Source organism: Ictidomys tridecemlineatus, chromosome 4 (assembly GCF_052094955.1).
Source record: "Ictidomys tridecemlineatus isolate mIctTri1 chromosome 4, mIctTri1.hap1, whole genome shotgun sequence".
Taxonomy (NCBI): domain Eukaryota; kingdom Metazoa; phylum Chordata; class Mammalia; order Rodentia; family Sciuridae; genus Ictidomys; species Ictidomys tridecemlineatus.
The window spans coordinates 48,655,986-48,670,259 of record NC_135480.1 but is presented as its reverse complement, the minus strand read 5'-3'; the positions used below and the strand labels follow the sequence as shown (position 1 = coordinate 48,670,259).

The 14,274-nt window shown below is 33.1% G+C and overlaps 1 protein-coding gene across 5 annotated transcripts in view; it reads left to right on the top strand.

Annotated features, from left to right (window-relative positions):
• Window positions 1–14,274, top strand: part of Far1 (fatty acyl-CoA reductase 1) — a 57,614-nt gene that overhangs the window by 19,566 nt on the left and 23,774 nt on the right. For all 5 annotated transcript variants that reach the window (XM_040284714.2, XM_021727334.3, XM_040284713.2 and 2 more), the window contains 2 exons: window positions 6,684–6,879; window positions 9,180–9,355. In XM_040284714.2, coding sequence (XP_040140648.2) covers window positions 6,684–6,879; window positions 9,180–9,355 — 372 coding nt within the window. The remainder of the gene's footprint in view (window positions 1–6,683; window positions 6,880–9,179; window positions 9,356–14,274) is intronic.

Below are 14,274 nucleotides of genomic sequence, written 5' to 3'. Positions count from 1 at the left end.
ACAATTCCTTTATTTTGTTCGTTTAATTTTTTTTATGTGTTGCTGGGGAGTGAACCCTGTGCCTCACACGTGCTAGGCAAGCACTCTACCACTGAGCTACAACCCTAGCCCAGTTCAACATCTTTAAATTTAGCATCACATGCAATCTTAGGACATGGACAAAATGTAGACAAATTATTTGCCATAATGTAATGAGTGGCCCCTAATTTAATTACCAATAGCATCTTCATCTCATTTGAAACCTCATGAGCACACAATCTTACTGTCCATATTACTATCAGTGTTGTGATCTTCTAAGATCACACCAAAATCATCCATTAAGCTCTACTTAAACCATTTTAAGGCTTCTATAGACTGCATTTCCAAACTTCACCCACAAACCAGTTCCAAAGGCTTCAGAACCACATGGTCAGGGTAGTCACAGCAACATCCACACTTGGGACCAGTTTTCTATTTTATTTACTCTTGTTTCTCTGACATATGTGTGAGAAAAACAACTCAGAGTAGGAAAGATTTATTTTGGCTCATCATTCAGAGATTTAGTCTATCAAAGCTGACTCCATTGTTTTGGGTCTGAAGTGAGGCAGACCATCATGACAAAAACTATAGCAGAGGAAAACTGTTCAGCTATGGCAGTCAGGGAGGGGTAGGGGGCAAAAAGAACACAGGTGTGCTCCTAATGACTGTCTTCCTTCAACTAGATCCCACCTCCAAAAGTTTCTACCACCTTCTCAGTAGTCCATTCAGAGGATTAATCCACTGATGAGGTTGAACCCTCATGATCTAATCACTTCCCCAAAGCCCCATATCTGAATCATGCTGTGTTGGGGACTTCAACACACGAATCTTTGCGATGGGGGATATACTTCATATCCAAACTTCAACAGAGAAATTTCTCTGGGTGATTCATGTTAGGATAACAGAATAAGCTGCAGTCTTTGGGTAGGTGAATGCCTGAGATGTTCATCTATCTGATAGATTCCAAATTGCTTATAAAATCAGGCCTTGTTAACTCTGCCTGGCTTTTTCTCCTTAGCACAGTTTCTGGATGGGGACCAGCTTTCAGGTGAAAGTGTCCCAAACTGAACATGTGTTATGTTTGCAGGCAGCAAAGAATGTTTCGAATCTTCCATTTTATTGGGATGTGTTTCCTACATTTTACTCTGAAAATGGGCTGGTGTTTTTCTCTATGTGTGGTTATCAAATAGCCTGCCTTGGACTCACCTGTGATTCTTAAATTTGGAAATTGCTTCTTGTAGTATTTATATAAATGAAGAGGGAATACCTAGGAAAGGGCATTCAAAACACAATACCTTTTTATTATGTAGGAAAAAAAATCATCTTAAAATAAACTTCTTTTGAATCCTAGTGCAGAGAAGTTCTCACGTACAGCTTAATCATTGAATATTATAAAGCAGACTCAATCAGGTAATCATATCCAGGTCAAGGAATAGAAAATATTAGATCCCCAGAGAACCCACTTTGTGCCCCTTTCCTTCTCCTCAAGATAACCACTATCTTGACTTCTGACTCCTAGATTAGTTTTGCATCTATTTGAACTTTATATAATTGGAGTCACACAAGATTTGTTTTTGCATCTGGTTTCTTTGGTTAATATTTGGGAATTCTATATAGAACTTAGGGAATATCATTTATACATTTTGCTGTTGATGGATATTTGAGGAATTTTTTTCACTTTTACAATGTTACTTCTTTGAACCTTATTGGTCATGACTGTTAGTATCCTTGTTTATTTGCATTTTGGTTGAGTGTACTCCTGAGAAGAAGTACAAGGTTGCACAGAGTATACATATGTTCTTGGTGAATATAGTTGGTTTTCCAAAGTGATTGCACCCTTTTCCAGTATTAGTAGTGTTACAATATCTCTAGTTGTTCTGTATCATCATCTACAAGTTTAAGAATAGTCAAGGCAAAGAGATTACTGTGTCTAGTTCAGAGAGGGAATAACTTTTGATTTTACTTCAGTAGTTTTTTTTTTTTTTCTAGACTGAAAATTTACACTCAGGGAAATCGTGGTAAAGTTTAGTTGCCTACGAATTTTAGCTGTTCAAGAGTCCACCTGAACCGGTTAATTCTGCATTGCATTCTTTAAGGAATCTTCAACTAGAATTCACTTTATTTCGTATTAAAAATGTCTGTGGAGCAAATTCTTATATGCATTTAGTAAAAGCCAGAAGACCTCATGAAGAAGGCTAGTTTTCCTCCTGTAGTGAATCCTACAACTTTAGAAATGGGTACAACCTTTAGGATCATCTATTCCAGCCCCTACACTTTCTTTGAACTTCTTTGCTAGTACTGTGCATTCAGTCCTTGTTTGTAAGTTAGTGATGACTTATCTCACTTTTACGCTTTCTATAAATGTGTTTTTTAGTTGGAAGATACTGGTTTAAGTTTGTGTCCTATAGATGTGCTCAGTGACCTTAGGTAAGAAAAGTTATTGGAGATTTGTTGAAAATAGTTCTGAAGGGATGAAAGGTATAGTTTGTGTTTAATACTTGTTTTTCCCTTTCTTCCCTATATTGTATATTTTTCTCATCATTAGTGAGCCTTATGCAATACTTGGATCTTATTCTACCTGGTTGTTCCATGGAATTGCTTCTCATTTCTTCTATCCCTATACCCTACTTCCCATATGTTGTGTCACACTGTGTTTCCCAGGCTGGGCATGAATTTGTGATCCTCCAGCCTCAGCTTCCTGAGTAGCTGGGACTACAGCAAGCACAGTGTGCCACTGTGTCCAACTTAAAGCTTAGAAAATTAGATATAACTGATTCTGTTCTCAGGACACTAATATTTATTTAGTATGTAGCTATCATTAATACCTATCAGATTATTTGGATATATTGATGCAGAATTATTCTTCATATTTCTCACATAAGGTTATTATACTTTATAGTTCCAATTAGGCTTTCAGTCATTGAAATCTAGAAATAGTCTCAGACCTGAAGCAGCTTATAAGCAGCAACTAAGATAACCATATAATTTATTATGCAAACAGTGACAGTTTTGAAAGGGAGCTCTATATAAAATTAAGCTGGGATAGCATATATATATATATATATATATAAAAGTCTTGTTTTAGGCAGACCAGGACATATGGTGGCCCTCTTTTAATTTTTTTAAGTAGATTTTTAATTGAAATACAACATACATTAAGAAAGTCCATGCATCCTAAATGGATAATTTCTTGAACATTTTAAAGTGAGCCTCCCAGATCAAGAAATAGAACATTACCAGTATCCCAGAAGCCTTCAGGTTTCCTTTTCTTCCCTGCTAGATAACCATCATTTTGACTTTTAACCATAGATGAGTTTTACCTATTTTTGAACTTTATGTAAATGACATTATGTAATATACTCTTTATACTTGGCCTTATTGATCTGGTGTTCTTTTTGTGAGATCCATCCATGTTGTATGTAACAATTGTTCCTTCATTTTTGTTGTTCTAAAATATTCCATCATATGAATGTACCACAGTTTATATATTGAACTGTTGACAAACATGGGTTGCTTTAGGGTTTTGTGGTTGTTGTTGTTATTGTTTGTTTTTGGTCAATAAAAAGAGTGCTGCTATAACTTATTTGTTTATCAGCCTACTGGTATAACTATCTACTCAGCTGTGTGGGTATGTAATTAAAAGTGGAATTACTAGATCATTTAATAAGGGACTATTCAACTCTTAATAGTTAATACCATTCTTCCTAAGTAATATACTTGTCCATGGTTCTTCTAGCAGTGATTTGAGTTTCAGTTACTCTGGAGTTCTCATGGTCTAATCATTTCTTAAAGGGCCCACCTGTCAATGCTATGACATTGCCAAGAATTTTGAAGGGGGCATATTAAAGCCATAACAACATTAAAGGGAACAAATCAGTGGCATGTAATACAGTTACAGTGTTATGCATCCATCAGTCCATTAGTTTGAAAACATTTCTTTTTTTTCCCTTTTAAAAAATTTATTTCTTACATATATAACAAGAGTGGAGTGCATTACATTCATAATTATCCATTTACAGCAAAATTTTTTGTAACTCTGTATATAAAGTATGTTCACACTAAATTATGCCATTATACATGAGCTCTCTTATTTTTTCCATTGTTGTAAAATAAAACTCCTTAACAGCATCTCTCCATTCTTTACTGTACTCTCTGCTCCCAACCCCTGGCTGCCACCAGTCTGCATTCTGTCTCTATGAATTTATCCATTCTGAGTATTTCATATAAACAAGTCATTTAATATGTGACCATTTGTGTCTGACTTTTATACTTTTGATACATTTTTGAGGCTCATCCATGTTGTATGAATTAGTACTTAATTATTTTTTAAAGCTGAATAATGGATGTGTGTGTGTGTGTATGTGTATGTGTGTGAGAGAGAGAGAGAGAGAGAGAGACTATTCATTTGTTATTGGTGTGCATGTTGTTTGTGCTATTTAGATATTAGGAATGATGGTACTGCTATAAATTTGTGTCAACTTGTTTGAGTACTTGTTTTAGATTCTTCGGGTATGTATTTAGGAGTAGAATTGATAGGTCATAAAATTTTATGTTTTAATTTTTAAAGGAAATACCAAACTGTTCTCCATAGCAGCTAAACCATTTTACATTCCTACTAGCAACATACTAAGGTTCTAATTTCTCTGTATCTTTGTCAACACTTATTATTTCCTAGAATATTGTATTTTTGATTATAAGTGGCATGGTTTGGAATTTTTTTTTAAACTTCATTATCTGTTGGTACATGTGTATATAAATAAGTGTGTGTATACATATATGAGTTTGTGTGTATATGTCTAAAAATACATTTTCCCAGACAAACTTTGTATCTGGTGACCTTGTTAAATTCACTGGTTTAATTCTAATAATTTATTTATTGGATTTTTCTGCCTCTGTCTAAATTGCTGATTTCCATTGTTTTCATATTCTTTGTTCCTTTTTCATAGATATAATTTTTGTAATATTCTTATAAATGGGCTAGAGGATATTTATAAGAATTTAAATTCTCTTTAAATTTTTCATTATTTTAGTTTCCTTTGTAGTTTAGTTGGTTCTTTTGATTTTCATTTTGGTTGTTCTTTTGTACATGTTTTTAAAATATCAACTTATCTTTGGTATTCTTGATGAAGGACTGCAATAGTTGGTTTTGGTTGCTAATATTGCCTTCCTGTTTTGTTTTTTTTTTTTGTTTTGTTGTTGTTGTTTTGAATGCCTTTATTTTATTTGTATATAGTGCTGAGGATCAAACTCAGTGTCTCGCACATGCGCTCTGCCTCTGAGCTACAGCCCCAGTCCAGCTTCCTGGGTTTTTAAAGATCTGTTTCCCAAAATAATTTTTCCCCAGATAGGTTTACTGATTGAGAACTCTGTGTGAGATTGCTTTAAGGGTCAGCAGCAAAAGGTAGACTGAGGCATTTCTTTTGATGATTTTTGTTTCTTCTATCCTGACCTCCTGCCTCCCCCGCTTCCATTTTTGGATGTTTGGAGCAACCATAGGCTTAGTCCTATTTCTCTTTTGTTCCCAGCACCCATCTAGATGCTCAGACACATTTGGATACTAAGCCTGGACCCAAAATTTATGTATGATACAAGACTGTCATGAGTGATTCTTCTGTTCTTTGAGCATCTTTTAATTACCTTGGTTTGCCTTAATTACTTTGCTTCTTGATCCTGAGTTTGGCATTTTCTCCTAGGCTCTATTTAGGAGATTGGTAAAGATAATTCTTGCCTCTTTAGTCCCTTCTTAAACCTCTTTGCTTAGGTTGCTGTTTGTTCTGTTAGGCATCTCAATCAATTCAGTCTCATCTGTTTTTTTCTAGAAATACTACTCCCTCCATTTTTGCTTGTTAATGGAATTATTTCTTGTTTTCAGATTGCTCTGAACTCTTTTTTTAATTATGAAAAATGTGGATGTAGAGCACATATATCTACTCTCTAGTTTAAATAAGACATAAATATAATCAAAGCTGCTTCTTTGGTTGTTTTGTATTCCTCATACATCTGTTAATATTTTATCCTATATGTGTGTGTTTCTAAACAGTACAGAACATTGTTTTCAATATGCTTTAGCTTAGGGTACTAACATACTGCATGAATCCTTCACTTTGTTTTTGTCTTTATTCATCATGGTTCTTTTGTTTGTTATCTTAGTGTATCTTTTTCCTACTGTTTTGGTGGAATTTGGGTAGAGAGGATAAGGTAGACAATGTTTTTCTTACTAGGCCTTTTTTAAGAAGGGAAATTTAAATGTTTTTTTGGTTATCCTGTTACTGAGAGATGAGTAGGAGAAAAGACTTGGTGTTACCTCCTCTTCTTTGAACTGGTAATAGGTAAATCTGACACCTAGTGGTGTTTTATAAGTGGGGCAATTGAGTCTTATTGCTGACCTTTGGTGTTACACATTCCTCTGGAGAACAGAGAAACACCATTCAGTTGTATTTAAAATTTGACAGAGGATATATAAAGATTTGGGTTCTAATTACTGGAAAGAATTTTTTGAGATCATCTAGTACAGTTAACCAAAGGTTACAATCTTCTCTTTTAAATGTTCGGTTTTGATTTTCGTTTGTTTTTTAAAATATTTATATGAATACCAAGAGATATTTTTTTTACTAAGAATGAATATAAATTATTGAACTAATGCTTCCTTGTTATGTTTTTCTTAGGGTCAAAATGGTTTCAATCCCAGAATATTATGAAGGCAAGAATGTCCTCCTCACGGGAGCTACAGGTTTCCTAGGAAAGGTGCTTCTGGAAAAGTTGCTAAGGTCTTGTCCTAAGGTCAATTCAGTATACGTTTTGGTGAGGCAGAAAGCTGGACAGACACCCCAAGAGCGAGTGGAAGAAGTCCTTAGTGGCAAGGTAAGTGTGGAGAATGATCATTTGGAGGGGAGAAAAAATGTGATGTATCTCTAGCTTAGTATATGTCCATGGTATCCTGAAAAGAATTAGTAAAAGAAAAAAAAATTTAATTTTCTATAGGATAGCAATCTCTCAGTGAAGAAGTTTATTTGACATTAATGATGAGCTTGAAGGGAAAAGCTCAAAGCTCAGTTTTGGTAAGGAACCTGACTAGGCATTACAAAATGCAGTTGCTATTTTAAAATGCATTTATTTTGGAATAAGAATAATATTCACCTGAATATCTAAAATTTTATAAGTCTGTTAAAGAAGAGAAAGAAACAAAAAACCACCAAACTGCCGTAAACTCCTCCATAGCTACCAGACTTTTCACTTTGAATGAACCTCATATACTTTTGTGATGTTTCCTTGGATTGAAACTAATTGTCCTATCCCATTATCATTTCTTTGACACTATGCAGTAGGTACTTCTCATTATGTTGCTTTTTTACTTTTTTAAAACTCTGGGATATAAGATTCTTTCCTAGAAATTATTCTTATACTTTTAAATTATTTAAGTTAGCATACATTGGTATTTCTTAGCCATTTTTGCTCTTTTCAGTTCTTTGCTGAACCTTTTTGGGAATCCATTGCTTCCTTGAAGCCTATGAGAAAGGAGTCTTTGAGGGGTTTAAAAGACTACCAGACTCCTCTAGGAGTTTACCTTCTTTATCCCTCAAATCTAGTCATTAGCCAAATTCAGTTGGTGTTATCTCCTAAATATCTCTAAAACGTGTCAGTTTGTTCATCCTGTTCTGAACACTGCTCTTCTACTTTATACTCTCAGGACCTTCCCTTTCTTTCACTCCTCCCTTTCCTCCCCAGCACACATTCTGGCATTCCGTTTATCCTTCTGGTCTTAGCTTAAGTGTCCTCTGAAAGTTGTATGTGGTCTCAAAACTGGGTTAATAATTTCTCCTATTCAGTTTCATAACAATGTATTACTCCTATTTTATTACTTATAAAAGGATATTTTAATTGTCCATTTACTTGTCTAGTTTTCACTGTTAGACTCTAAAAAATCTTGAGGGGGTCGTCTTATTTTCTTGTTTTCTCAGTTTACAGAAGGTGCCTTGCCTATATGAAATTCTAAATAAATATTTTTTTTAAATTATAAGAATACGTTTATATTTGAGGAACTGGGAGTGGTGAAGGGGAAGACTGTTACATCTAAAATTGTTTAGGAAGGTGAAAGTGAACACATACGTTATAGACTTTCTTCCCAGCTTAGGAATCTTGCTTAATCCTGAAGCATTGACTGTAAATGTGATGGCAAGTCAGAATATGATGGAGCATTGATCTGCAGGGTAGCATCATTGTCACTCTATCAAACCTAAGATTAAAAAATTAATCTTGGAGCTGGGGTTGTGGCTCAAGAGGTAGCGAGCTCGGTGGCATGCGCGTGGCCTGGGTTCAATCCTCAGCACCACATATAAACAAAGATGTTGTGTCTGCCGAAAACTAAAAAATAAATATTTTTAAAAAATTCTCTCTCTCTCTCTCAAAAAAAAAATTAATCTTGACTCATAATTGAATGTGCCCTTACTTACATTATGATTATCTTTTGGCCTGATAGGTTTATCTAGCAAAATTTATTTCTTTGGTTATACTAAAAGAATTGAATTTTCAGTTTGCAGTTTGAATCACATATGTACGTGATGATAAATATATGTGCGTGTGTGATGTAATGTGTGTGTGTGTGTGTGTGTGTGTGTGTGTATAAAACTTCCCAAATTTGTCCAGTTTCTAGTACACATTTGCTTCCCAAAATGTTTTCCCCTTTAACATATTTACTTCTTTTTCCTATTAAACAATTTGTTCTCAGATTTTTAAGGTAGAATGTGAGTCATATTGTTTTACTCTACTGAAAGAAAATAAAATAAAGTGATAAATTAAGGCCTGAATTTTAGAAAATTAATCATTTTAAAACATTGTCTTTATCTATTTTGCTTAAGTCTGTTCTGAGGAGTAATATAGGTATAATATAATTAGCCAAAGCACAAACAGTTCATATTCAACTCTGCAAACTATCAGCTCTGTGTCCTTGGCAGACTGCTTGTTTCATATCTTTAAAATGGAGATAATAGTGTGGGCCCATAGGGTGTTTTCTGTAGAAATAGCAAATTTAGGAATTGCACAATTTATTTTTAAAATACTTAAGTTTTGTTTAAAATAGTTCCCTTTGTAGGGAAAAGGGTTTATAATGTGTTTTAGAAAGTGGAAAGATACTACCCCAAATAAATACTTTTCCCCTTTGATAGCTCTTTGACAGATTGAGAGATGAAAATCCAGATTTTAGAGAGAAAATTATAGCAATCAACAGCGAACTCACCCAACCTAAACTGGCTCTTAGTGAAGAAGATAAAGAGGTCATCATAGATTCTACCAATATTATATTCCACTGTGCAGCTACAGTAAGGTTTAATGAAAATTTAAGGTAAGTACAGGTATTTGTGTAATATTTGATTTTAAGTATATTTAAAACTTTGCCAAGTTGTTTTCAAAAGTCATTTGAAACTGTTTGCCATATGTCAAATGTGGCTTTCAGTGTCTTACAGAATGTCAAAAGAACAACCTTCTTGTTATCAGTTTCAAAACATAGGCTAATTGCTGTATTTTATTAGAAGAAGTTGCCATGAATTTAAATAAGAGTTGGGGAAGTCAAGAAATGGAGTAGGAGAAAGAAAAAAGTTTACCTTGAGTAAGAGTATTAGCTCTCTGCTTCCTGTAATTTTTTCATTAGCTTATTTCTGAAAATTAAATTACACTTGAGTTTTGCAGAATAAGATAGGATGCTCAAATTTGTCAGACCTTATTATCATTTTAAAAACAATGCTTTGATAACATTGTTAAGGGCAAGATACATTGGACTTTAGGATGCCTGTTTCAAGAAAAGAAAAACATTCTAAGTGTTCATTACTTCAGAATATCTAAGAAGACTATTCATTTCAAATAATGGTTCTTAATTCAGAGCATTTTTTTTTGATGGTATGTACCAAAATACAGTTTTTATAATCTAATCTAATCTAATTATATAGAGTTAAACTTGTGTGGCTTTCTTTTTAGGTTTCAAAACTGTTTGAAGTCTTTCTCTTTAAAATGTTTTTAAGTTAAGTTTTTAATTACAAAGGATTTTGACATTACATCCCATATTATCTTTGGAATATAGAAGTATAAACCTTATAAGCATTACATAATATGAGCATTCACTGCCAAAAGTTTATGGCATGTTTTATCTATATTCCATTTGCGGGCATGTAATAATTACTTACACCTTTGCTGTAGTGCTTCATAGTTTTCAAATTCATTATTTTATTCCATCTAATTTTTATATTTGTAATGTCAGAGAAAAGTCTATTTTGCACTTGGGGAAGTTGGGGAAGCATTATATTATATGAAGAGAGCAAGAGCTTTAGAATTACATACCTTAATTCTAATCTTGACTTTGTTGTTTATTAACTGATAAATTTGGGCAAGTTATTAACTTCCTTGAGCCTCTGTTTCTTTACCAATAAAACTGAGAAAGTATTTCTGAGAAGATTTTGTTCTATTCTTCATAAAGTTAAATGCATTGTTTTTCTGTTTCTTGTCAAGGCATGAAATGTTTATTGACCAAGCTCTAGTCATTACATTGAAGTCGTTGTTTCTCTGAAGCAATTTTAGTGAATGTTAATATCTAAATGTGACAGGACAATATTAAATATGGGCCAGACATTTTTAAAGTATTGGAGGTAGGGCTATAATAGCTACTTACAAAACAAGCACTTTTCTTAACTTCATTAAGTTAACCAATCAGTTCAAAATAACACACGTTTTTACTGCCAAGGGGGATGGGGAATCTAGGTTTTATTACAGCATATCAGTATCTTGGGGAGAAAGGCAGGAAAAGGTACACACAGATCCTATTCACAAAGTCCATATAGTCTAATAGAAGAGAGAGAATATGCTTAAATAACCATAACATAATATGGAAAATAAGGAGATAGTAAAGAGCGTACATTAAGTGCCATGAAAGTTGAAAGGAGGTAGAGCTTATTTCTTTTCAGATGTGATCCTAAATATTCATATCTGAAAAGAATGGGGAAAAATTGACAGCATTATTAGGAATTATAAAGAAATACGAAAGTTGAGGGAAGAAATGATATTGTGGATAATAGAATTACTAAAGTAGTTGGTCATAGGGTCTGATATTCCTTGGTGGGAGAGATCTAATAGAGTGGAGAATAGAGAAGTGCCAAGAAACTGAAAACCAGGATAAGGACAAAACATACTTCTAACAGGAGAGATGGATGAACACAACATGTAGTTAGGGGAAAATTCATAATACAAGATTGGGAAACTGGAGTAATTGTAGGTGAATCTGGAAATAGATTTTCTGAAAGAAATGGAAGTAAATGTGATGATAGAAAAGATCAAGAAAACTGCTGGATCTAAGGACATTGATTCTCAAACTTTAGAATGTATTATGAATCTTAAAAATTACTGGAAAACGTGTTCAAAATGCAGATTTCTGGAGTGCACTTATCCAATTCTGACTCTTTAGTTAAGAAATAGCACCCTAGAACCCTCATTTTTAACAAGATCATTAGGCATAAATTACTATCTGTCAGATCTTGTACTATATACTTTTAGAATCATTACTTTCAGAATCCGCTTTGAAACATCTTTAAAATTACAGATACCTAGGTCCTCTACCCTAAGATGGATTCTTCCGTTCCTAAACATTTGTGTCTGTATCAAAGTGTTTTTTTAAGCCATTTTATTTTATTATTTTTTTATATATTTATTTTTATTTTTTTAGTCATACATGACAGCAGAATGTATTTTGACACATAATACATACATGGAAAATGTACATACATCAGTCATATTGTCTATTCTATTCTGCTGCCCTTCCTATCCTCCCTACTCTTTTTTAGCCATTTTAAGATCTCACATAAGCACTATTTTCTCCAGGTGAGTAGAGTGGATGAAAATAGTGTCAAAATAGGCTAGGCAACTTATTTAAAATATAATTTCTGAGGCCTCATTTCAGACCTTAAAAGCGTGTGAGTATGAAGTACAGGTGTCATTTTTAATAAACTCTCAGGTGTATGTTCTGCCAAGACTGAGAGCCCTGGTCTTTAGAAGTATTCTCAAATAGCCTGAAGAACCCAGGATGTCTGTACAAGACAGATGAATAAGAAAATTTGTTGGCAGTTCAACTTAAACTTTTTCTTTATCCTTTTCCTTTTTTTCTTTTAAGTGATTTTTTATGTCTGCCTCTCTTCCAAAAGTCTATCTCAAGATGCATTTATGGTTCCGTATAACCAAAATATGATGAGAAAAATATTTTTGTTTAGTACTAAATGCTTTCTGGTCTAACATGCCATGGTCTCAGCCTGAAGTTCAAGGGAATAGAAATTGGATTGAGGTAAAATACAATGAGGTTAACTAGGTTGGCAGAAATACCAAGAGTTAACTTATATGAGCCCAGAATGGCTTTAAATTTGTGTTCTTCAAATGGAGTGGGGGGAGTCAAGGCCCAGTAATGTGCCTCTTAAATTGTTTCTTTTTTTCAGTGACCCAGAAACTCTGTCACTGTCCTTAGGAACCTGTAATAGAATATCCCTTGTGTATTTTCCTAAAACATTACTTTCCTTACTCCTATTGTTTTGCAAATGCACAAGAAAATAGCACATTCTCTATTAGTCCTGTGAATAGTGTCCTCTCTGTGAAATGTCTTTTTTGCTGGGTTTCAATTTGAACAGATCCCCCCCACACTTGAAATGAGGAAGAAAAAAAAATATACCTGTGATTATATAAGACTCCACCCCAATTTCATTAAAAAATTCTTTCTTACAGGGTTTTTGGTAGGATCTCAGGTAAGTTAAAAGAAAATGAGACACAAGAATTTTTGTTTTTTTTTTTGTTCTTTCTCTTCATGAGCTATTCCTTGTTTCTGGTGACCCAGAACTTGTCCTGTCCTCAGGAACTTGTAATAAAATATGTTCTGTATACCTCTCCCCAAACAGTACCTTCTTCATCTTCCTTGTTCTACAAACAAGATAGGTATGCAATCACTGCTTTATAGTCACATGGAATTAGAGTCTATGATGTCTCCAGACCTTTTTTCTTTATAAATACTGACAGTACAAGCATTTTGGAAAGTACTGAAAGCTATTTTCATTTTTTTAAGTTTCCTTTGATCTATGTCTGAATATATATTATTTCATATAATTATAAATTTAGATTTTCTAATTTTACTTTTTAATACAGAAAAATTTTCCATTTTTTAAAATCTTTATGGTTGTGGTGATTTGATGACATGACATTCTGTTGTGTTGATATGTGACAGTTTATGTTGTACCTTATATAAAAACAAAATTTAAATTTCTTTTTGTTTGAAAAATTAAGGTTAAAATATTTTTCTGCTGAAAAATAGGTAAACTAGATTAATAAATATTTCATTTCTACAGTTCCTGGCACTTCTTCCTAATTTCTTTCAGATCAGTTGTATCAATTTATTATGTTACCAACAGTGTGGTAACCTGCCAGTTCACTGGTATTGGATATTTCAACCTTTCCTCCTTTTATTATTATTATTTTAATTGACAAAATTGTGCATATTTATTGTGTACAACATATTTTGAAATATGTATATATTTTGGAGCTAATTTTAATGAAAACTTAAAAGTCTATTCTCAGTGATTTTCACAAACATTTATATTATTAACATAATCATTATGTTATCTCTTCATCAATGATAAAAAAAAAACTAAACAAAGTTGAATAGAAAACAAAACTTAACCACCATTGCTAATATCCATTGATTGCCTGTTTTGGGACTGTGTTAAGAACAATATTAAGTGTTTATAAGCTGTGTTTGATTTCATTCTATATAGTCTAATAGATAGATTTCATTATTGTCATTTGTATGTGATGAAACCGAGCCTGACTTCTTTAGTTGTATCTTAGCTGATAGGTAGGCCAAGTTAGAAACTGAACTCAAGTTCATAGCTTTGTTTTTAATCCTGCTTCATGTCTCAATGTATGCATTTTTGTATTATTCATATAGGTTTTCCATGTTTATGGCTTTTACATAATTATTTTAATGACTATTCTTTCATTGTGATAAAAATACCTACTTTGTCAAACCATTCCATTCATTATGACTATTTTGGACCCTCTAGGCTTTTGTTATTAGTAGATGATGCTTCATTTATTATTTTCTACATATGTACTTTGCTTTTGTGGAATTATTTGCTTCACGTCAACATACTTTATATATAAACAGATATAAAAAATTGTGGTATATATGTGTATTAAGAATTGTAATGCAAAAAAAAAAAGTACATAAATTGGTGTGAACATACT